The sequence below is a fragment of the Festucalex cinctus genome, chromosome 12 (assembly GCF_051991245.1).
Source record: "Festucalex cinctus isolate MCC-2025b chromosome 12, RoL_Fcin_1.0, whole genome shotgun sequence".
Classification (NCBI taxonomy): domain Eukaryota; kingdom Metazoa; phylum Chordata; class Actinopteri; order Syngnathiformes; family Syngnathidae; genus Festucalex; species Festucalex cinctus.
Genome location: NC_135422.1, coordinates 14,611,739 through 14,633,051, shown reverse-complemented (window position 1 = coordinate 14,633,051; position 21,313 = coordinate 14,611,739). Strand labels below are relative to the sequence as shown.

At 39.2% G+C, this 21,313-nt stretch overlaps 2 protein-coding genes and 1 long non-coding RNA gene across 16 annotated transcripts in view; 1 reads left to right on the top strand and 2 right to left on the bottom strand.

Moving 5' to 3' along the window:
• The window catches only part of map4k5 (mitogen-activated protein kinase kinase kinase kinase 5), a 23,332-nt gene extending 14,963 nt beyond the window's left edge, over nucleotides 1-8,369 (bottom strand). For 3 of the 11 annotated variants that reach the window (XM_077537845.1, XM_077537848.1, XM_077537850.1), the window contains exons 1-10: nucleotides 7,857-8,366; nucleotides 6,682-6,899; nucleotides 5,369-5,426; nucleotides 2,523-2,613; nucleotides 1,915-1,979; nucleotides 1,778-1,833; nucleotides 1,635-1,682; nucleotides 878-920; nucleotides 625-697; nucleotides 409-540 (exon numbers count right to left, since the gene is read on the bottom strand). In XM_077537845.1, the coding sequence (XP_077393971.1) occupies nucleotides 409-540; nucleotides 625-697; nucleotides 878-920; nucleotides 1,635-1,682; nucleotides 1,778-1,833; nucleotides 1,915-1,979; nucleotides 2,523-2,613; nucleotides 5,369-5,426; nucleotides 6,682-6,789 (674 nt within the window). In that variant the 5' untranslated portion in view covers nucleotides 6,790-6,899; nucleotides 7,857-8,366. Of the gene's footprint in view, nucleotides 1-408; nucleotides 541-624; nucleotides 698-877; nucleotides 921-1,634; nucleotides 1,683-1,777; nucleotides 1,834-1,914; nucleotides 1,980-2,522; nucleotides 2,614-5,368; nucleotides 5,427-6,681; nucleotides 6,900-7,856 lie in introns of all 11 variants that reach the window. The other 8 variants (XM_077537844.1, XM_077537847.1, XM_077537843.1 and 5 more) reach the window with 7 other exon arrangements.
• atl1 (atlastin GTPase 1) lies at nucleotides 7,807-21,313 on the top strand. Of its 4 annotated transcripts, none has more exons than XM_077537857.1 (14): nucleotides 7,807-9,257; nucleotides 11,158-11,408; nucleotides 12,866-13,000; nucleotides 13,161-13,265; nucleotides 13,453-13,503; nucleotides 14,945-15,001; nucleotides 15,101-15,193; nucleotides 15,265-15,403; nucleotides 15,515-15,642; nucleotides 15,720-15,776; nucleotides 17,041-17,112; nucleotides 17,185-17,616; nucleotides 20,037-20,051; nucleotides 20,134-21,313. In XM_077537857.1, the coding sequence occupies exons 1-14, from the start codon at nucleotides 9,218-9,220 to the stop codon at nucleotides 20,272-20,274; spliced, it is 1,716 nt and encodes a 571-aa protein (XP_077393983.1). In that variant the 5' UTR covers nucleotides 7,807-9,217; the 3' UTR covers nucleotides 20,275-21,313. The 4 variants fall into 4 exon arrangements, with proteins under 4 accessions (XP_077393983.1, XP_077393981.1, XP_077393984.1 ...); XM_077537855.1 differs by having other exon boundaries at nucleotides 17,185-17,628; XM_077537858.1 differs by having other exon boundaries at nucleotides 7,810-9,251.
• On the bottom strand, nucleotides 12,594-20,415 carry LOC144031102 (uncharacterized). The gene is made up of 4 exons (XR_013287438.1): nucleotides 19,940-20,415; nucleotides 15,078-15,175; nucleotides 13,128-13,268; nucleotides 12,594-13,007 (listed from the first exon to the last, which is right to left on the bottom strand). It is a non-coding gene; the product is annotated as an uncharacterized LOC144031102 (long non-coding RNA).

The window sequence follows — 21,313 nt, the reverse complement described above, 5'->3', positions numbered from 1 at the left end:
AGTTGGAATAAATTGTCACATAAGAGGCAGTGGTAACCGTGTCTGTAGCTTGCATTCAGACAGATATTGCGGCTTCATGCAATCAGACATTCTCAGCACAGCCAACCCCATATGGCCAACAGTTTTGAATGATTTTGACTGATTTTTCAGTCGCATTGCTGTGGCCGCATCAGAGTGCACGGTGGTGGCCAGCCTCAATTCTACCAACGACCCGCTTAATTTCAACGGACATATCACAGTGAAGACACATGGTGGTCACAAGATGCTCACATATCCATATGAATTAAAGAGAACAGTGACTCAATCACAGTAGAGCTTATTGACATGATAAATTCAAAACAACTAATTATCCTCTATTGTGGATGTGCCTGGAACTCATCACTTGATAAACAGGGCTTCACTGTTTACCTCATTGGGTGCAGGTCAAACATGGGGGGCTGCAACTCGGCCAGCTCGATGGACGTGATGCCCACCGCCCAGATGTCACACAGCTGGTTGTAGCCGCCGTTCTTCTCCACCGCAGCCACCTCGGGAGCCATCCTGCACAACATCACCAAGGGGGATTGGCTGACTGGAGCTTCTCAAGCTAAATTTTCCATGTTACTTTGCTGGTGACGCACTCACCAGTAAGGCGTCCCGATGAAGGACTTTCTTTTGGCAATGGTGGCTGTTATTTTTGCTGCAACGCCAAAGTCGGCTGTACACACACACCCCCACACCCACACAACATGCATACATAAAATGCACACAACACAAAAATGAAACACATTTAAAAAAAAACAAACAAAAAAAAAAAAAAACACCACACATATGCACACAGGGACTTTTTAGGGTTGCAAAACCAGCTGAGGAATGAGGACACACAAGAGCCGCTTACCCAACTTGACGTCGCCATCGTTTGTCAGAAGTATGTTGGCGCCCTGAAAACACAAAACAAAACACACGAGGGTTATTCCCTTCGTATGACGTCGCATGTCACGTCACATTCTTAGAAACATCCGGCGAGCCTTCCACTTCTGTCCGTGACAGCATACTGTAGTTGGAAGAAACAGGTGTAAATATAATGTATATATTTTCTGAGAAACTATCACAATAAACTATAATATCATTGATTGTTTTTTATTTTATTTTAATGCAACAGAGATATTGATATTAGAGCCTAATATTTCAAGTACATCCCTTTTAAGAGCAATCAATGTCTCAAGAATGCTGAACTTTAGCGTTGCTAAAAAAAACAAACAAAAAAACAAAAAAAACAAATTAAAAGTATAAATAAAATCGACTCAACCTCTGTTCACAAAAAAATTAAATAGCACAACCACATCTGTAGTGGCAGAGAAACATGAGATATTTTTTACCTCCTTCAGAATGCAATTCATACTACGTATCAAAAGACTGCAGCATTTCTTGAAACGCTGGTTTGTCTCTTCTCTCTTTCGCTATTGAGCCAGTCACATTATCGGTGAGGCGTTATAATTGCAAGTTGTCAAAAAAATGGGTGGCCTTCCACATCCCGTCGTGTGTTTTGTTCTCAGCTGAAGAAACTGGGTGGATGGTTATGTTTAAAAACGGACTTGGAGGTTTGTTGTGTTGCGACTTTCTTTCACACAAACGCCAAGTACAAATACTTCTACCTTAATGTCACGGTGCATCTTGCCCTTGGTGTGCAGGTATCCCAAACCCTGTAAAAAGCAAATGAAGACCATACGTCATCATTACAAAGAAGTGATTCATGATTTAAGAGATTTATTAATAAATCACTCAATCAGAAAATTACCTGTAAAGTCTCCCGGCAGACATACGCAATCTGCATCTCCGACAGAGGACCCGTCACTGTAACAAACGGAAGACAATTGTGTGGGTGTGATGCAGGGAACCACTGCTATTTACTGAAAGTAAAAAAAGGGGGGTCACCATGGTAAATGTCCTGCAGGGATCCACCACCACAGTACTCCATGCATATCCACAGCTTCTCTCGACTGAGGTTGGTACAGGGAAAAACAATTTTAAAAAGTTAGAAAAACATTTGTTGGTGTTTTTGTGGGCACTTATGGGTTAACTCATTCAGTGTCATCGACGGCTATAGACGCCAAAAAATCCATTTTAACTGAGCTGGCAGTGAGTGAATTAGTTAAAAAATAAATAAATAAATACATGGGACGATAACCTTGACAAAAAAAAAACACATCACACATTAAATTGCAATTGCAATATTGAGGACAAATCTGAAGTCAAGGAACAACTGTCAGCTGTTGACGCGTTCAGTGACTGTGGGTAGAACGTGTGGTTTGTAACGCTTGTTCCTGAAATCAAAGTGCTTTTACGTGGCCCCGTGACGCGACATATCAGAGGATTCCTGTCAAACCTGCTGGAAGTCAGGAGCGGCTGCACTTCCTGTCACACCGAGGCAGCGAGGGGGCCCTTGTGAGCATATTGTGACTCAGCAATTAGCATGTGACTTCCCGCCGATGGGCCCGTTAAAAACCCTGCAAAACACTGACTCTGGCGGCGGGCGCTCTCACCAGAGGTAGCTCCCAAAGTAGGCCACAATGTTTTGGTGCATGCATTCCTTCACCATGAAGATTTCCTGCTGGATGATGGAAAAGTCGTCCCCTGGAACGCAAAAGCACGGAAAGCACATTAACATCTGCGTTGCAAGAAGTAATCAGAATCTCTGGATTGTCAAAAATGACTTTAAAAAAAAAAAAAAAGAAGAAGGGGGAAAAAAAAAAAAAAAAAAAAGAAGGGGGGAAAAAAAAAAGACAAGTTTAAGTCAGTTTAGGAGCCAAGGTTGGGCCGTTGGGTGTTCACAGTGCTTCATGTCAGGGTTAAGGTTTCAAATTAGGGTTTCAAGTTTATGTTAGAATTTTAAATTGAGGTTTAAAGTAGTAAAAAAACAAAAAAATCAATCAAAATCAATATGGATTTTTTTTTTTAGGCCTTTGTGGATTCTAATATTTTGTGGAATAAAATACTGATAAGTTGCGATAACAGATTCATCGGTTAATTAATTTAAAAAATGTATATGTAAAGAATTTACTTTTTTAGTCCCTTAACGATTACAACTAGGCTATACAGTTTAACTTGACAATAAAGAGATACATTTGCCATTTTTTAAGCATTGTTATCTTTGTCTTGTGTGTTAATGTGTTAAAAAAGAAGCAACAGAAAAAAAAATAGCAACATTTTTTAAAAACAGCTGGCTTAGGGTTTCATAAGTTTTAGAGTAAGGGCTATGGTCTCAAACAATTGTGGTTTCAAATTAGGGCTTCAAGCCAAGGTAGGACTTCAGAAATTGGATTATCGCCAATGTTGAATCTTGAAGGTTAGGGTATAAAAAAAAAAAAGGTTAGAGTTTCAATTTGAGGTTGGAAGGTGGTCTTAGAGTTTCTGTCCACAGTAGGCTTAGGGTCAAGGTTTCAAATGAGGGGTTGAAGCAAAGTTTGCTTTTCAAATGACCGTGTTGCACAAACACTACACAGGAGCACCATCAAACGGAACACTTTGTACTCTTAACATTCACGTGTGCAACTCTCACACTTCCCTGCAGTAGGACATTTAAAAAAAAATAAAAAATAAAAAAAAATAAACAAAAAATGTCAGCCAGCTGCTTTCCATTGAGCAGAAACAGGTTGCTGCGGCTGCAACAGATTCCAAAGTCCACGTTAAGCTAAAAGAGATCTGAAACAAATTATGTGCTGCAGAGGAAGTTGTGGTGAACAGCAGTGTGCGCGCTGAATAAATATTCAATAGGTCAATGCTAGTTTTGCATAGAAAGATGTATTAACTCAGTTGATAAGATTTGGTATTAGTGTACCTTTAAATGTCTCCATATATCCATCAAGTCTGTTGTGAAATTTTAATTTAATTTAATTTGATTTATTTCATGCCTGGCTTACTGCTCCAAACAAGGGTTTTTGGTTTCAAATTAGGTTTCTAATAATGTATGAGATGCATTAGCGATTCTTTGGCTTGAAGTTTTTTGTGGATTTGTAAAGGTCATTTGAAAGCCTCTGCATGCTCCTTAGCTTTGTGCGCATGTTGACAGTAATGTGCCAGTCAGCAGCCACAAACATTTGGGAAAAGGCTAATTTCAGCGACTTGACTCAGAGTTGCTAGAAAAAAAAACAAAAAAACAAAAAAAAAAACACACACACCCTCACGGTGCTATCTTTGTGGGGCTCATTGACATAATGCATTTTCTAGACTCTTATCCTAACTCCAACCATCAAAAATGATTGTATTGATAGATTTAACTATGTAGCTCATAATAAAGTCGGAATATCGTTCAATATTCTTCGTTAGTTTTATAAATGGCAACTGTTATTTTGAATACATTCATTACACTGGTAGAACATTTTCCAATTACATCCATCTCCATCCTCTCATATGGCCATTAAGAAGCAATGTCGGCAAGTACATATTACTACATACTGTATACTTTGTTGCTATGGTTTGTATTCAAGCTTAGTGTGCATTATTAATTTTAAAATAGGTTCCCGTTTCAGTTGAACTCGCTCTATTAAACTGCTGGGCTGGTCGTTAAAATACTCCATTTTAAAATATAGTCAATAGCTGTTCACAAAAAAAGTCCACGATAGTGATTAGAGTGTAGGGAATGCGTGAATGATTCGTAAAAGAGGCACACACTTCTAAAAACAAGTGACAGAAGACCTTGAGATGATCTGTTGGCCAGAGGGCCAGGCCACACCTTTGTGTCCTGAAGTCGGTGCCAGTGACGCGTGTCCTGGTCGAACCAGTTTTGATATTGCAAAGCCATTTACACCGGATAAGTGACGCCGGTGTCCCGTATTTAAAGGGAAAAAAAACAACAAAAAAACCTCACGCTGTGGAGATGGGAAGGCTTCAAATTAAGTTTCAAGTCTTGTTTGGTGTTTTAAAACAGGGTTTAGGTCAGACTTCTTAAATCCTGGTCCTCAAGGCCCGGAGTCCTGTAGGTTTTAGAAGTTTCCGTTCACCAACATAAAAATCAGGATCGTTATCAGGCTTCTGCAGAGCTTGCTGATGGGCTGATTATATGAATCAGTTGTGTTAAACTTGCACGACGCCAGCTCTGGAGGACCAGGACTGGGGAAGCCTGGTTTAGGTGGCCGTGTTATTTGTGCTCCATAGTTGGCTCATCGTTAGTCGCTAGTACATGGACAATTCAGCACAGTAATGGATATGGAATCAATGCCCAAAATCGGTCACCTTACCAACATGGTAAATGAATGAAAGCGAAAATCTTAATCTCTTCCTCATAGCCATCTGAGCTCGGCGGTGCTAATCTGCATAATCTCACTAATCTGCACCGCGGCGACAGTCAGTGTGGGTTGGGACGGGACGGGGAACAGAAGCGTGTTCGTACCTGCTTCCAGCTTGATGATCTTGACTGCGGTCAGCTCTCCGGTTTGGATGTTGCGCGCCTGAAAGACAGCGGTGCAACGCTCAGACACTGTTTTGCTACGAGCCAATTGTGCATTCCTACTGAAAAGACGACCACAGCCAAAAAAAAAAAAAAAAAAAACATGTAAGAATTTCCATGTGTAAAGGACTAAAATAAGTCACAAAACAGTTTTCAAACTCTCATTTTGACAGCGTTATAATGCATGTGTTTCTTGAGTTTGATGCTATATTGTGAAATGATTTAGAAAAATAAAATCTAATTGTGATGACATTCCCAGTGGCTATTGCTGAAAACATTGATGATTTTGCCTGTAAGCGGGTCTGACCTCCGGATTGAGGTCAAGACGAGACGCCGCCTCTAATCTGGCCCAAGTCAAGTGGATGTAAATGGCGTAACGGCAATAAATTACCAGCAACATGCGAACAGTTTTTTCTGTATAAAAAATAAATAAATCTCAGGTGTTTCTGCCAGTGGACGCACTGATGAGGCAGGCGGATACCAGAATTCCAGGCGTGGAATTCCACCACCAGCCTTGTGGGGGAAGTGGGATTGTGGGGAGAGGGGGTTGGTTTCAGCCGCAGAGGCTTTGTATGGAAAGGAGGAGGGGCAGGAGAGCAGAACGATGAACGTTTATCTGCGGCAGAAGGATAAACAAGGAACATCTCCAGACAGCACAAGCACACCTCGCTTCATTTGGGAACAGTAACATATGAGGAATTCTCCTCTAAGTCTTTTTAACAATTACGCAAAGTCACAAAGCAAGAGCGACCAATGCTAACGAAAACGTTAAAAAGAAAATGACTTAACTTGTTAAAATGTTTGACAACAATTTGAATTAAAATTCTTTAAAGAGAAAGTCAAGCAAAAAAATAATATTTATAATATATTCTATGTGCCCACACTAATCTAAACAAAGCAATATGTTTTTAATTTGTGAAATATGAGTAAGGCAAAAAAAAATTAAGGGCCATTTTGCCACTTGCTGTCGACTGAAAATGACATCACAGTGGATAAATGCACATAGTGGGGGTAAAAATAGCAGATGATTTATCATGTTAAGTGAATAAAACTCAAGCTATTGAATATTAGATTGTAAAAAAAAAAAAAATCAATTACATATTGGTGTTTCATCACATTTATTTAAAATTATTTAAAATTAAAAATTGAAAATTTGTACTGTTGGCCTGGTCAGTTCAGTATCAGTGAACTTTGGGTTTCCTGGAGCCTGATCCACTCAGGGACCCCCGCAAAAACTGCCACATCAATGCATATACCTTGTAGACATCCCCATAGGTGCCGCTTCCCACCCGCTGGATGAGTTCAAAGTCATGCTGCGGGTTCCTCCGCTGGATCTCGCCACTGGGACGGGGAAAGATGTCCATGGTGGGTCTGACGCTGGGGGGGAAATCCGGTGAGGGCTATTTGCTGGAGCCGCTGACCAAGTTGATGTGTCTTCGGTTTATTCAGTTGGTCCTTGTGGCTGCTCCATGGCCTGGAAATGAGGAAGAATGGAAGGCGTGTTTATTGGTGACTTTTTAAAACCTTCTACAATGTGGAAAACACACTGTAGGCAATGAAGCCCTCAATTGCAAACAACTATTAGACTACAGAATTATCTTTTCTTTTTTTTCCCCAATTGAAGCATTAACTCATATTTGTGGGGATGGTATGAAAGGAAGATGGATGAGAGAATGACATAATAGTGACTTGAAGGAAAGAGAGGGGAAAAAAACTCCTTAGAAATAAAGAAATTAAGATAGTATAAGGAAGGAAGAAATTTAGGAAAGATGGAAGGAAGTATGAAATAGGAAAGGGAGAACAGATGGGCTAAAGGAAACTTGGAGGATGCATGAAAACAAGCTTGGAAGGAAGTAAAGAATTGAAAGGAAGGAAACCAAGAAAAATGAAAAGAAGAAATGTGGAATGGAAGGAAACAAATATCTCTGTGGGGGGTGTTCGGATGATTAAAAATGAAGGCCTGTTAATGAGGATGAATGGAAGACAAGTTTAGCTGAGTTTTAAAAACTCCTACAAATGTGAAGACCATCTCAGTATTCACCTAAATCATAACCATTAAGCTATATCAGCATCTTAAATTGTAAAATAAGCCAAACATGAAATCAAATGTTCATTTTCATTAGGTCTGCCATGCATAGCAGTTTCAAACGGATGCAGTCTAATTTCTGGAAGTGTTTTAAAAATGCAAAATAGTGAAAATGAGCTCAAACACACACTTTTAAGTGTTTATGTGAAGAATTAATACGTTAACCAAAACGCGTTTCAAAGACGCTGAAGCACGACTAAATATTAGTTTGACACCAATGCCTCCAGGAAATAGTCGCGTCCAGGTCCACCATTTACTTGGAACGGTGAAGCTGGGGAGGGAGTTAGCATCCCTGCTAATGCTAACAGCTAGTTTCTCCAAAACTTGAGCTGCCAGCCCGCTTACCGTTCACGTGGACGACTCGGCCGTGCATTTTGCTTTTCAAAAGTCCATTTGACACTTTTTAGCGTCGAATAGTATGGTGAAAGTGAGAGTCTTTCAACCGGGCGTCCTCTTTTTTGCTCTCGAGGGGTTCGGAAAGTTGAGGCGGCTCTCGGTGGCTCTTCGGGCAAGCAGCTACCTCTTTCACCAGCAGTCGTAGCCACCAACTTCTTTCGGACATGTCATCCTCTTTGCTCGGTTGACAGCTTCGAAGAGGGGAGCCGTGCTCCAAGTAATAGCGACAGACGTAAAAACTTGGATGATACAAATGATTACATTTGTGTTAGTTTATGTACGCCAATGCTTTTTAAAAACAACAATCGGCTGCTGTTAATCTCCGCAAGTTTCAGGATCCTGGTGATGCGTTTAGGAACACCTCGTCAAAAATAAACTGTTAGCAATCGCCTGCTTGAGAACAATATGCGTACAATATGTGATGTTATTGTACATAAGTACGGCGGTGAAAATCCAGGAAATATATCACCGGAACGTTTTCTAACGTCTTACGTTTGCATTAAAATCATGGAGCATCGGAAAGTAATGCATATAACGTGTTAGTTATTTACGTTTTCATATTTACGACGGTTGTAGAAGGCATCGCGCATTCCAGGTTTCATCGTCTTTTACCGCCGCCTAGCGGTAGAATGTAGGAACAGCAGGGGCTGGTTCATAACTGGTGCTAAATTCAGGAACGTCACATCAAAATGGCTCGGTGTGTTCCTCGAACTTTATTAAAACGGACATTGACCAAAATTATTTATCAAACGGCCACGACGGATGTTCCACAAACTGATCACAATCACAAACATTTCTCAACGTGATGTTTTTATGACGTCATATGAGCAAACCAGGACATCGCCATTTACCGCCACCTACTGGTGTAATGTATTCACATTAGTGACATTTGAACTGTATGGAAAGATTTTAAGAAATTCAAGTGTAAAAAAATTACAATGGGCGTCAAATATACGCAGATTTTCGCTATCCACCACGAATTCCGGGGGTCCACTGTCAGTGATAAATTGATTGAACCCCTTCTCTACTGAAAGGGCCTCGACAATAGACAAGGACGCCCCCTGGTGGCACTACAGCGCGTCACACTCGGAGCGTCCAAGCACCATCCTCCCTCCTCCTCCTCTCATCTTCTTCGTCGTCCTCCTGCAATCTCTCCGGTGTTGTTCTCCAGGCGCATCTTCCTCCTCCCTACCGCCCCTGACCGCATACTAGCTGCTGCACGAGCGGACACAACAACATAAAAAGAGGAGACATTTCCATTTCATTTTCGTCATTATTGTACATATCTAGGGTGGGGGGCGGCACGCGTTATGGCGAAACACCGCAAAGACAGAGACAGCTGGGGTGAGTGTACGTGCCAACATCTATTTATTTTTTTTAATTCATCATCTTTTTATGGGTGTTAACAGCGCGGCCTCCTGGTCGACGTCATTGTATGGGGGGTTTGTTTTTGCACCATAATTAATGATTATTAATTATAAGCTTTATGAGTAAAGGACACAAATAGTGGGAAATGATACGTAAATGTCGCCTTTAAGGATTTGGGAAGACAGTGAATGGGAGTTTTTAGTTGTCGTAATTATGTAATGGTGCATCAGGAAATAGCAAGAAGTCACCTTCAGGAGGCCCGTTGTATTATTATGTGTAATATCAAATGTAAAAACATGTTTTTGCCAATGGGAGGTAGGAAAGGGGTGGCCCAGTTGGATGTATACAGCTGGTGTAAGGTGCAGCAGTGATGGCAACGCCTGGGCGAGGCCTTTTTTCTTTCTTTCTTTTTTTTTTTTGCAGACATTTTTGTTTTAAATATTCATAACTAAACATAAGATGCAAAAAAAGATAGAAATGATTATGATAAAAAGTATAACATGTGGGTTAATTCTGAGGTTGTATTTGCTCGAAAGATGACATATTATGAAAAATTATGACTTTATAATACAAATACAGTGGCAGCTCCTCTTACAAGTGACCCAACTTACAAGTTTTCGAGACAGGCGCTGTTTTAATGGTGTGTTTTTTTTTTTGTGTGTGTGTTTTTTTTGTGCACACTAACAGTGGCAGAAACCTCACACTAAGCAGCAATCCTCGCTTCGAGCTGTTTACTGCCACTCCCAGTTGAAGTTTAAACATAAAACTAAGAGAATTACACTGTGTATATTTAAAAAAATACTGTACATAACTTACGAAAGTTTGCTAGCTTAATGCTAACACACAAAACAAGTCACCAAAGATGGGCTAACAAAACTAGCATCAGTTTTGCAGTGTTGTACACTATCATAATTTTTATTTTTTATTTTTTTAGGAAGCCCTTTGTTGTGTTTTGATTGCATTTTATGACAGTAAGTCAAACGTGAGTTAAGCAATTATGCTACTTGGTTAAAATACATTTTCTATCCTGTGTGAAAAATAATTTACAGTAAGCTTAACGCAACTTCTAGTTGTGAAACTTCACTCCCCCTGGTGGCCAACGCGCACACAACGGAATTTGCACATCAATGGGCAGTTGAAGCATCATGAATGATACATTGACTTCACATTCAATTTATTATACTATTAATCTATCTATTTTAAATTTGGGCTATTATTTTGAAAACATAAAGCGGTAGCTATAAGCTGAACAGGTTATTGTTGGAACGTTTGAATCGGTCAAAAATGTAGAAAAAGTGTGTGTGGGAATCTTGATTTTAGCTTTTATTTAGAATTTTTTTTAAAACTATGGTTGGGATAAGCTGAACAGTTTAAGGTTGGAACATTTTGAAGTGGTTTAAAAATATCTAAATTCGAAGAATTATTTTTATAAATCTATTTAAAAAAAATGTCAGTAGAGATGACAAACATCTTTATGACGGCGTATTAGGGCCACGTAGAAATATTTTTTTGAGGGCGGGGGCAATGTGACGAGGGGGGGTTAATATGACGAGAAAAAAAATGGTAAATTTGCCACTTTTTTTCTTGTCATATTAATCCCCCCCCCCCACACCAAACAAATATATTTCTACGTGGCCGTAATTCTGAAATTAAAAAAAAAATGTGGAAAGGTATTCAAAACAGTTTGAATCTGTCAAAAAAAGTGAAAATTAGAAGTAAAAAATAAAAAATGTAATATGAGTTATCTGAACAGATTGAAGTTGGAATAAATAGATATTACAAGTAAAAAGGGCAAAATTTCAAAATTTGAGTTAGCCTTGGCCACCCCAAAAGTTGAGCGCCACCCCTGCAGGCATCTGTGAATGGTTTTAAACTTTTTCAGGGTCCCTGGGCGACAAGAACGTGTACGACTGGAGCTCAGAGGACGAGGAGTCGGACGGGCGGGCGCGGCCCATCCAAGTGCTGCTGGTGAAGGACGACCACACCTTCGAGCTGGACGAGGCGGCGCTGAGTCGCATCCTGCTGGCCGAGGAGGTGCGCGAGCGCGAGGTGGTGGCCATCTCGGTGGCGGGGGCCTTCCGCAAGGGCAAGTCCTTCCTCATGGACTTCATGCTGCGCTACATGTACAAACACGTGAGTGCCCCCGGGCAACAAACGCGCACTCCCAACTTCATTTTTGCGTGTCTATGGTGGACAGTAGGATGACTGATGCACAACAAACATCAAATGAATTATTAAATTGCTTAAAACAAGTTAAACACAAAAAAATAATGACTAAAACAGGAACTGTTTTAAAATTGTGGGTGTTTAGTTTAAATATTCTTTACTAATCATTAACACATTTACATTAAATAACAAAACAAAATACATCCATCCATTTTCTTAACCGCTTGTTCCTCACAAGGGTTGCGGGGGGTGCTGGAGCCTATCACAGCTGGCTTCGGGCAGTAGGCGGGGTACACCCTGAACTGGTCGCCAGCCAATCGCAGGGCAACAAAATAGATAATAAAAATAATTATCATAAAATAAATAATAATAATAATAATAATAATAATAATACTACATTAATCTAAGTCACATTAAAATACATACATGTATATTTTTAAAGATGACATTGCTTTAATCCAAAATAAAAAGTACTTAAAATGTATAAATTATACAACTATTTCAAAAGGCTGAATATATAATTGTTTTGATTAACTAATACATTTATGAATAAAAAGTTACATTCAAATATATATTTTTAAAGATAGTTGACTCGTGTTTTAATTTATCAATGAAAAATTATTATACAAAAAATAAAATACATCACATTTTTTATTTTTATGTTTACTGTTTCCTTATTCTAATAAATCAAACCAATAAAAAATATTTATGAAAATAAATAATTAATTACAAGTTATCTATTTGTAATGAATTATTACATCATTGATTACTAACTGCTTTTATGTATTGTCAAAGGGTCACTGTGTGTTTGATTATTTCTAAATGAATACAATTAAAATAAAATAAAAAGTATTTTAATGTTGTAAAACACATTGACATAAGATATGTTTTTGTAAAATTACTCTTCTCCCATAAAAAAAAAAAACATTTTCCAAAAAATATTTAACTGTCATATTTTTTATTATATTTTTCTATCATACAGTTGATTTTTTAATTGTAAATTTAAAAGGGTAATTGTAATTGCTGTTAATAATTTATGCAACTATGAAGCCATTTTCTGAGTGTGGTCATGTGACATTCGCTAGCTGTGCTGTGATTGGTCATTACCTGAGCCCTGAGCAACTGTGATGTCATTTTCACTTGACAGCAAGTGGCAAAATGGCCGCTCTCTGAGATGGAGAAAGATCAAGTGGATTTTGCTGCTTTATTTATATTCCACAAATGCAATATTAATCAGTAGTTTAGAGTGGACTACTGGGGGTACACAGAACATATTGTGAAGAACATGTTTTGACTTGATGTCACCTTTAATTCGGATTCCAAATGATTAAGAAAGGGCTGTCAATGTCATTTTGACTCAATGTGGCTGTAAACCAGGCTTTGGAGCAATAAGAAAACCATCTGACTCAAGATTTTGACTTCAGGGTTCTGACGACTGGCTGGGCCAGGCCGACGAGCCCCTGACCGGCTTCTCCTGGAGGGGCGGCTCGGAGCGGGAGACCACCGGAATCCAGATCTGGAGTGAGGTCTTCCTGGTGGATCGGCCTGACGGCACCAAGGTGAGGTCTGCTTTTATTGTTGTGCGGGTAGAGTAGCCAAAATTTGTACTCAAGTAACAGTAATGCAAGTGGTTCTCATTGACTCAAGCAAATGTAACGAAGTAAAATGTAGTGGGTTACTACTCACCACTGGGTACTTGAAGTGTGTGTTTTGGCACAGGTGGCGGTGTTGCTGATGGACACGCAAGGCACCTTCGACAGCCAGTCGACGCTGCGCGACTCGGCCACTGTGTTCGCTCTGAGCACGATGATCAGCTCCATGCAGGTACTGGAAACAAACACAATTGTGTAAATTTGACGGCTTGGGGATGAAAGGCTGCGTCCGCCGGTGATGATGTCGTGACATCTCTATGTATAGACACCTGACTGCTGTTAGAAATAAAAAAAAAAAATATGACTCCTTCAAAGCTTTATTATTATTATTTTAAAATGATGTATTGTGTTTTGTGCAGGTTTACAACATCTCCCAGAACGTCCAGGAAGATGACCTTCAACATCTGCAGGTAAACATTCAAACTAATCAGATGATGTCTTCAGGCTTGGTGAAGCAGCATGTGGCTCAGGATTGTCTTTTGTACTCTGTCTTATGGTAAAGAACTGGATCTTAAAGGGATACTTGACTCATTGAGCTATTTTCAGAAGTAAAAAGCTAATATTTTGTCTATAATTAATGTGGTAACGTCATTATTTTTCATATACAATTAGTACCTCTAAAAAGTGTTTTTTCTACTTATTGTCGACTAATGATGACATCACCTGTGCTGAGGAAGTAGGCAACAACCAATCGTGGCTCAGTTTACTCACCAAACCCAGAAAACAGGTGAGCCATGATTGGTCGTTGCCTACTTCTTCAGCACACATGAAAAATAATGAAGTTATCAAATTCATTCTGCACAAAATATTAACTTTTCACTGCTGAAAATTGTTCAATGAGTCAAGTATCCCTTTAATGATTATGAGGCGATTCAGTGTTTGTTAGACTGACATGATCAAGCTCATTATATGAGTCGGGTTATGGCTGGTTATTATTCATGGGGTGTTTATTTTAGAGGTGCAGCAATTAATTTCAAATAATCAATAAATCATTTTGATAGCTTGTTAAATTTAAAATTGTCCAATCTTTGGAATTTCAGCCTGTCAATTGTAAATATTGTAATTGATTATCTGTGCTTTTATTTTTTGGAAATCAGCGATTTTTGCCAATTTTCTGACAGATGTTATGGAAATCAGAAACTGAATCCCAATCAGTTTGTTGGTGCATTTCCTGCACTTTAAATGTGATTTTCTTTTTTTTAAATAAAGGGATGGAAATTTAATGAATGAGTTTTTATCCGATTCATAGATTAATCAATTATCAAAAATAATGAGTTGCAGCCCTAATTTATTTACTTACGTATTTGAACATTTTAAGAAGAAGAATATTAAATATTATGTCAAAGTAGAGTTTAAAACAAAGTTAAAAAAAAAATAAAAAAAAATAAAAAAAATAAAAAAATAAAAATAAAAAAGACCAACTGGAACTTGGTTGTAAATCGAGAAACACCCTGTAATAATAATGACTGAATGCCAAACAACAAAGGAGCACATCAGTGGCAAGACGTGGAAGATTTTAGACTTGCCAAAGTAAATTTCCAGACTTCAACTGATAGTGCAGGGGTCATAAATGTACGGCAGCAGGCCAGAGCCGACCTATGGGAATGATTTTTTCAGTGTACAACTGTGAGAAGTGCAATTTTTCAATCAAGGTAACTGCTGTTGCTAATTTTGTCCAGTGGAGGCAGCACTGACGGCATTAGCCCAGGGCGCTGCTTTTTTTTTTTTTTTTTTTTTTTTTTATTGGACTAGCAAGCATTTTATAGATTTAAAAGTCACAAATGATGCCAGATGGATGACTAATTGACAAATCTGTTCATAACATGTCTGTCACATGATTTTACCTGACAGCTGTTCACAGAGTACGGCCGACTTGCAATGGAGGAGACCTTCCTCAAACCGTTTCAGGTATTTTGCGTGGTTTAATAACATTACACTGTATTTATAAATTATTACAAGTATTCCTTGAAGTCGTGGATCTTACCCTCATCTGCTCCTATCTCCCAGTCCATGATTTTCCTCATCCGAGACTGGAGCTTCCCATATGAGTTTCCATATGGGCAGGAGGGAGGCATGAAATTCCTGGAAAAGCGGCTCAAGGTCAGTTGGTCAAGGATCATGTGACCTTCCATGCAAATCTTGTGCACAGAAGTGACGTGTTTCATGTGTAGATCTCAGAGAACCAGCACGAGGAGCTGCAGAACGTGCGCAAACACATCCACTCGTGCTTCACCAACATCTCCAGCTTCTTGATGCCTCATCCCGGCCTAAAGGTGGCCACCAATCCGCACTTTGACGGACGGATCAAAGGTACAACTATCTACTCACGTATGGATGGAGAACCAAAACTGACAAAATTAAAACTATATGCCAAAATAAATAAATCAAATAAAAGTGAAAATAAAAACGGATGTATTGCAGAGATCGACGGCGAATTCATCAGCAACTTGAAGATTCTGGTGCCCTGGCTGCTGAGTCCTCGCAACATTGACGTGAAGGAAATCAATGGCAGTAAGATCACCTGCAGAGGCCTGCTGGAGTACTTCAAGGTCGGGGGATATTCAAAGAATTTCAAAATGTCCGCAATTTTCTATTAAATGCAGTTCTTCTTGCGTTTGTGGTCCAGGCTTACATCAAGATTTACCAAGGGGAGGAGCTACCTCATCCCAAATCCATGCTGCAGGTAACAGGGCAGACATCATGAGGAGACACACTGAAAAGTTTCAAGTACAGGAAGCCATTTTGTTTAGAAGTGACCATTTTAAGGTCCTCCTATAGCGTTTGTCCAATGGCTACCAAACATTGCAGTGTTGTGAGCAGGGTTATTATAGTTATGGAATTTTCATTTTTGTTAGTTTTTATTTTTGTTTTGAATTTTTTTTTTTTATTTAGTTTTCAAGGTGGTTCTGTTAGTTTTTTTTATTTATTAGTTTTAGTTATTTAATAAATGCCTAGTTTTAGTTTAGTTTCCGTATTAGTTTTTTTTTAAATGTATTACTTGTGCGCAATATTTAAAGTTTTTATTAGTTTTAGTTATTTAATAAATGTTTACTTTTAGTTTCGTTTTAGTTTCCATATTAGTTTTAGTTTTTTTTTTGTAAAAAAAAAAAAAAAAAAGTATTACTTGTGCGCAATATTTAAAATTTCTATTAGTTTTAGTTATTTAATAAATGCATAGTTTTTGTTATTTTTAGTTAGTCTCTGTATTAGTTTTAGTTTTTTTTTTTTTAAAGTGTACTTACTTATGCGCAATATTTAAAGTTTTTATTATTTTAGTTATTTAATAAATGCTTAGTTTTAGTTTCCTTTTAGTTAGTTTCTGTATTAGTTTTTGTTTTTAAAAAAGTGTGTATTGTGCGCAATATTCAAAGTTTTTATTAGTTTTAGTTATTTAATAAATGCTTAGTTTTAATTTCCTTTTAGTTAGTTTCTGTATTAGTCTTAGTTTTTAAAAGTGTGTATTACTTTTGCGCAATAATCAAAGTTTTTATTAGGTTTAGTTAAATAAATGCTTAGTTTTAGTTAGTTGTTTTTTTATTTTATTTTTTTTTATGTGTATTACTTGTACGCAATATTTAAAAAAAACACACCATGGGAACGACATTGTCAGAAGGTGCTTTCCTATTGGCTGCTGCTAGATGACATCACTTCTGTGTGACACGCTTTCAAACGTTCCTTATTCCAGTTAAATATCAAACTAAATATACTTAAAATCACATTTAAGATCATCCCCAAAGGCTCAAGCAATAGATTAATTACCAAAGATGAAAACGAAGGACATTTTTGCTATTATAGTTTTATTTTAGTTTTGTAAACATAAAACGTAGTTTCAATTAAAGTTTCGTTGTTTAAAAAGCATTTTTGTTTTACTTACTAAATAACCTTGCTTGTGAGTGGATGGATGGACTGAGGACGGGACAAAGAAATAATAATGTGATTTGTGTCAGGCCACAGCGGAGGCCAACAACCTGGCGGCAGTGGCTGCCGCCAAAGATCTGTACAACAAGAAGATGGAGGAGGTGCGGTCCGCCGTCATCCGCTCACCTCGCCGTTTATCACCACTAACCTCTCCCCCCGATGTCCCCTGTCAGGTGTGCGGCGGCGACCGTCCCTTCCTGGCGCCCAGCGAGCTGCAGGCGCGCCACGCCGTCATCCGCGAGGAGGCCCTGGCGCTGTTCCGCGGTGTGAAGAAGATGGGCGGCGAGGAGTTCAGCCGGCGCTACCTGCAGCAGCTGGCGGGCGAGGTGGACCAGGTCTTTGTCCAGTACATCAAGCACAATGACTCCAAGAACATTTTCCACGCCGCCCGCACGCCCGCCACCCTCTTCGTGGTCATCTTCGTCATGTACGTGGCGGCGGGCGTCACGGGCTTTGTGGGCGTGGACGTGGTCGCCAGCCTGTGCAACATGATCCTGGGCCTGGCCCTCATCACGCTCTGCACTTGGGCCTACATACGCTACTCGGGGGAGTACCGGGAGCTGGGGGCCGTCATCGACCAGGTGGCCGGGGCGCTCTGGGACCAGGTTGGTCACAACGTACGTCTATAAGTCTGTTTATGTCAATCCGGTTATCAGTCTCTCCAACCATCCATTGTCCAGCTGTCCGTTTGTTCTGCTTCCAGATCTTCCATCCATCCATTTGTTTGGCCATCCAGTTCTTCCATCGTCAATATACTCTAAAAGCAGTTGGGTTAAAAATAACCCAATTAGGGGGCAAAAAGGGATCGACCGCTGCTTACGTCAATTTAAACTTTTTGACTTTTTCTTTTGCACAAAACAACACCCAACATTGATTGTTGTGTCCAAGAAATACCCCAAATTTGGGTCAGATTGACGCAAGTAGCGGTTGGTCCGTATTTGACCCATTTTGACCTAACTGTTTTAAAAGTATTTTTTTTTTTTTTTATGTTCCACACTAAAAACAATTGGGTTGAAAACAAGTTTTGTTGTTTATTCATTTGACCCAACTTTTTGGGTTAAATAATTCAAACCAACCGAATAATCCATAATCCATAATAATTGGGTTACATGAATAATCCAAAAAGTTGGGTCCTGTGAATAACCCCAAAAAAAAAGAATAACAAAACTACAATGCATTTGACCCAAACTTTTGTGTTACATAATGTGAGCAAAAATATTGCGGTGTCATGGTATTAAAATTACAAAAACCAAAAGTGTCAGTTTTTTAAATATTTGGATGGGAAAAAAAAAACAGCATTTTTTTTTGCATTGAACACCATCTACAGTATTTTACTTTTAAACGAAATATAGAATATTTGATACATTGAAAAACGTGTACCATGTTAAGTAAAGAAATATTGAAATTCATCAATGAATTCATCATTCATTCTCTTTTATTTTTTCTTAGTAAGTCACGGTCTCCAACAGACCTGTGAGCTTCTCATGTTGTCCGTGGGGACTAACTAGTACGCGCTGGCACTATGTTTTGATTTTGTTGTTGTTGTTTTTTTTAAACGCATATTATTAAGCAGCAAAAAGGCATATGTGTAAGTATGCTGAAGTTCTGTTGTGTTTCTGTAAAGCGCTTTGTGACAGCCAAAGCTGTTTGAAAGCTTTTGAAATCCTTTAGAGTCAAATGAATAACCCATAAAACAATCCCCCAAATACAACCAAAATTTTGTTATTCCATGGTTTATTCATTTCACCCAACTTTTTGGGTTAACACAAAAATTGGGTCATTCCATTTTGACCCTATTTGGGTTATTTCTGAATTGTTTTTAGAGTGTACATCCGTCCACTTATTCAAACTACACTTTACATCAGGTGTGTCAAACAGATCCGGCCCGCAAGATGATTTTATTAGATAAAAAAAAAATGTAAAAAATTGTAATGTCGGATTAATTAATCAGCCGGCCACAATCAAAACATATAAACTTTTAATTTCACAAGCAGTCCTCAGATGAGCAATGCAACTTGTACGGGGAATCGTCCTGGATGTCATTTTACACACAAAGTATTTTATTATGATTATTATCATCATCATTATATTTATTTTTTAACTTACTGACAAACGTGTTAAATATGAAAAAAAATAAATTACTAGTAAGGATTAGCATCCGGCGGCACGGTAGTCGAGTGGTTAGCACGTCCGCTTCCCAGTTCTGAGATCTCCGGTTCGAGTCCAGGCTTGGACCTTCCTGGGTGGAGTTTGCATGTTCTCCCCGTGCCCGCGTGGGTCTTCTCCGGGTACTCCGGTCTCCTCCCACATTCCAAAGACATGCATGGCAGGTTAATTGGGCGCTCCGAATTGTCCCTAGGTGTGCGTGTGAGTGTGGATGGTTGTTCGTCTCTGTGTGCCCTGCGATTGGCTGGCAACCAGTCCAGGGTGTCCCCTGCCTACTGCCCAGAGCCAGCTGAGATAGGCGCCAGCAGCCCCCGCGACCCTTGTTAGGAATAAGCGGTCAAGAAAATGGATGGATTAGCATCCTTTTAACGTTATTAACTGCGCCACACAATGCATTCTGGGAACAATATATATGCAAAACGGGTGGATTAATACCTGAACGGAACACCGGAACATATACCAGCAAAGTGTTGCTGAATGCCATTTGCATTTTTGTCATTTTTCGGAACAATATGATTAACAGTTGAGTGCTGTAATTTAGGGCTGGTCCACGAAAATCTGCGTATAAATGACGGCAATCGTTTTTAAGTTAAATACCGTTATTTTACCGATGCGGCCCACTTGGTAATATATTTTCCTCCATGCTGCCCCTGAGCTAACATGAGTTTGACACCCCTGCTTTACATACATCCTTGCCTCTATCAGTTTTCAATCATCACCACCATCCTTCATCCACCCGTCAAAACCAAACTTTGCACTCACCCTTCTGAAGCTTACCAGTCGCAGCAAATCCTTCGGGACACCGTATTGCCTTCCTTGACTCACCATGTGTTTTTATTTCTCTTTGACGCCTTCGCAGGGGAGCACGAACGAGGTAAGAACGTGACATTCGTCCTTCCCCGTTACACGTTTTAGTCTCCTGTGTGACCATCTTGTGACATTCCCCCACTACGCAGGCGCTGCACAAGCTGTACAACGTAGCGGCCAATCACCGGCACCTGTACCAGCACGCCTTCCCCGGCGGGCATCAGGCCGACGACGTTGGAGGGGCGGCGGCGGCGGCGGCGGGTGAGGAGCGCGACAAGAAGCGGGACTGACAGGCTTCTTTGAAGCCCACTCAGCACGGACTGTACACTTCTCACGTATATGTCGAGCGTCTTTCTCACTCAACATCGTCCCTCATCAGCTGTCAATCGGCTGCACCTGGATGGGAAGGTAGTAACCGTGCGGCGTATGGAAAGCCGTTTGAGCGATTATGCAATATTCTGCGAGTGAGTTCTTTGTTCTCACTAGCGAGGACAAAAAAGTGCACTAGCAGAACATGAATATACTCAAACGGTTCGCCATACGGGGGAAACCAGGATTAGTTTGTTTTTTCTTCTTCTTGGGGAAGGACGTGAAACCATGAGTGAGGGTCACATCATTAGGAACACCTGCACACTCATAAGAGCCAATACAAACACGAAGATGTTGACGCCGTCAGACAATGACTTTTATTTTTAATTAATTTTTTGTTGTCATAAAGTGCTTTTAGAGCAAGTTATCTTTTCTCATAAAGCTTTTTTTTTTCTTCTGAATTTAATCCACTTTTTTTTGTAATTGGTTTATACAATTTCTCACATTTGCATTGTTTTTATTAGTTTAGGGTCTTTGCATCTATGCAAAAAGCTTATTGTAATTTTTACGTGTTCATGTTTGACTTGTCCAAACGCTATTCAAATGTTTTTCACACCTTGTACATTTTTCAGAATCCCCCCCAACAGATACATTTAAAAAAAATATATAAAAACATATTACTTTTACACAATTTTATGTATACATTGTTTTTCTTCCCTGATTGCCATTTTTTAAATTTTTCTTATTCGTGTGGGTGTGTGTGCATGAAAGCAACAAGCTTGATTTTTTTTATTTATGTATTCCTATTTTATTGACTTGCACATGTAATATGAACAAAAATGTTAGTATTTGCACACAAAATATTTATTGTACATTACTTTATAATTCCCGTTTTATTCCAACATGTTTTTCTGTTAATTCCAAATGTATTTTTTAATTGTACTGCCTCCATGTCAGATTATTTTAAATATATTTTTCTCCCATAATGGTATTTTTTTTTCCCCCCCAGTGGAACTGCAT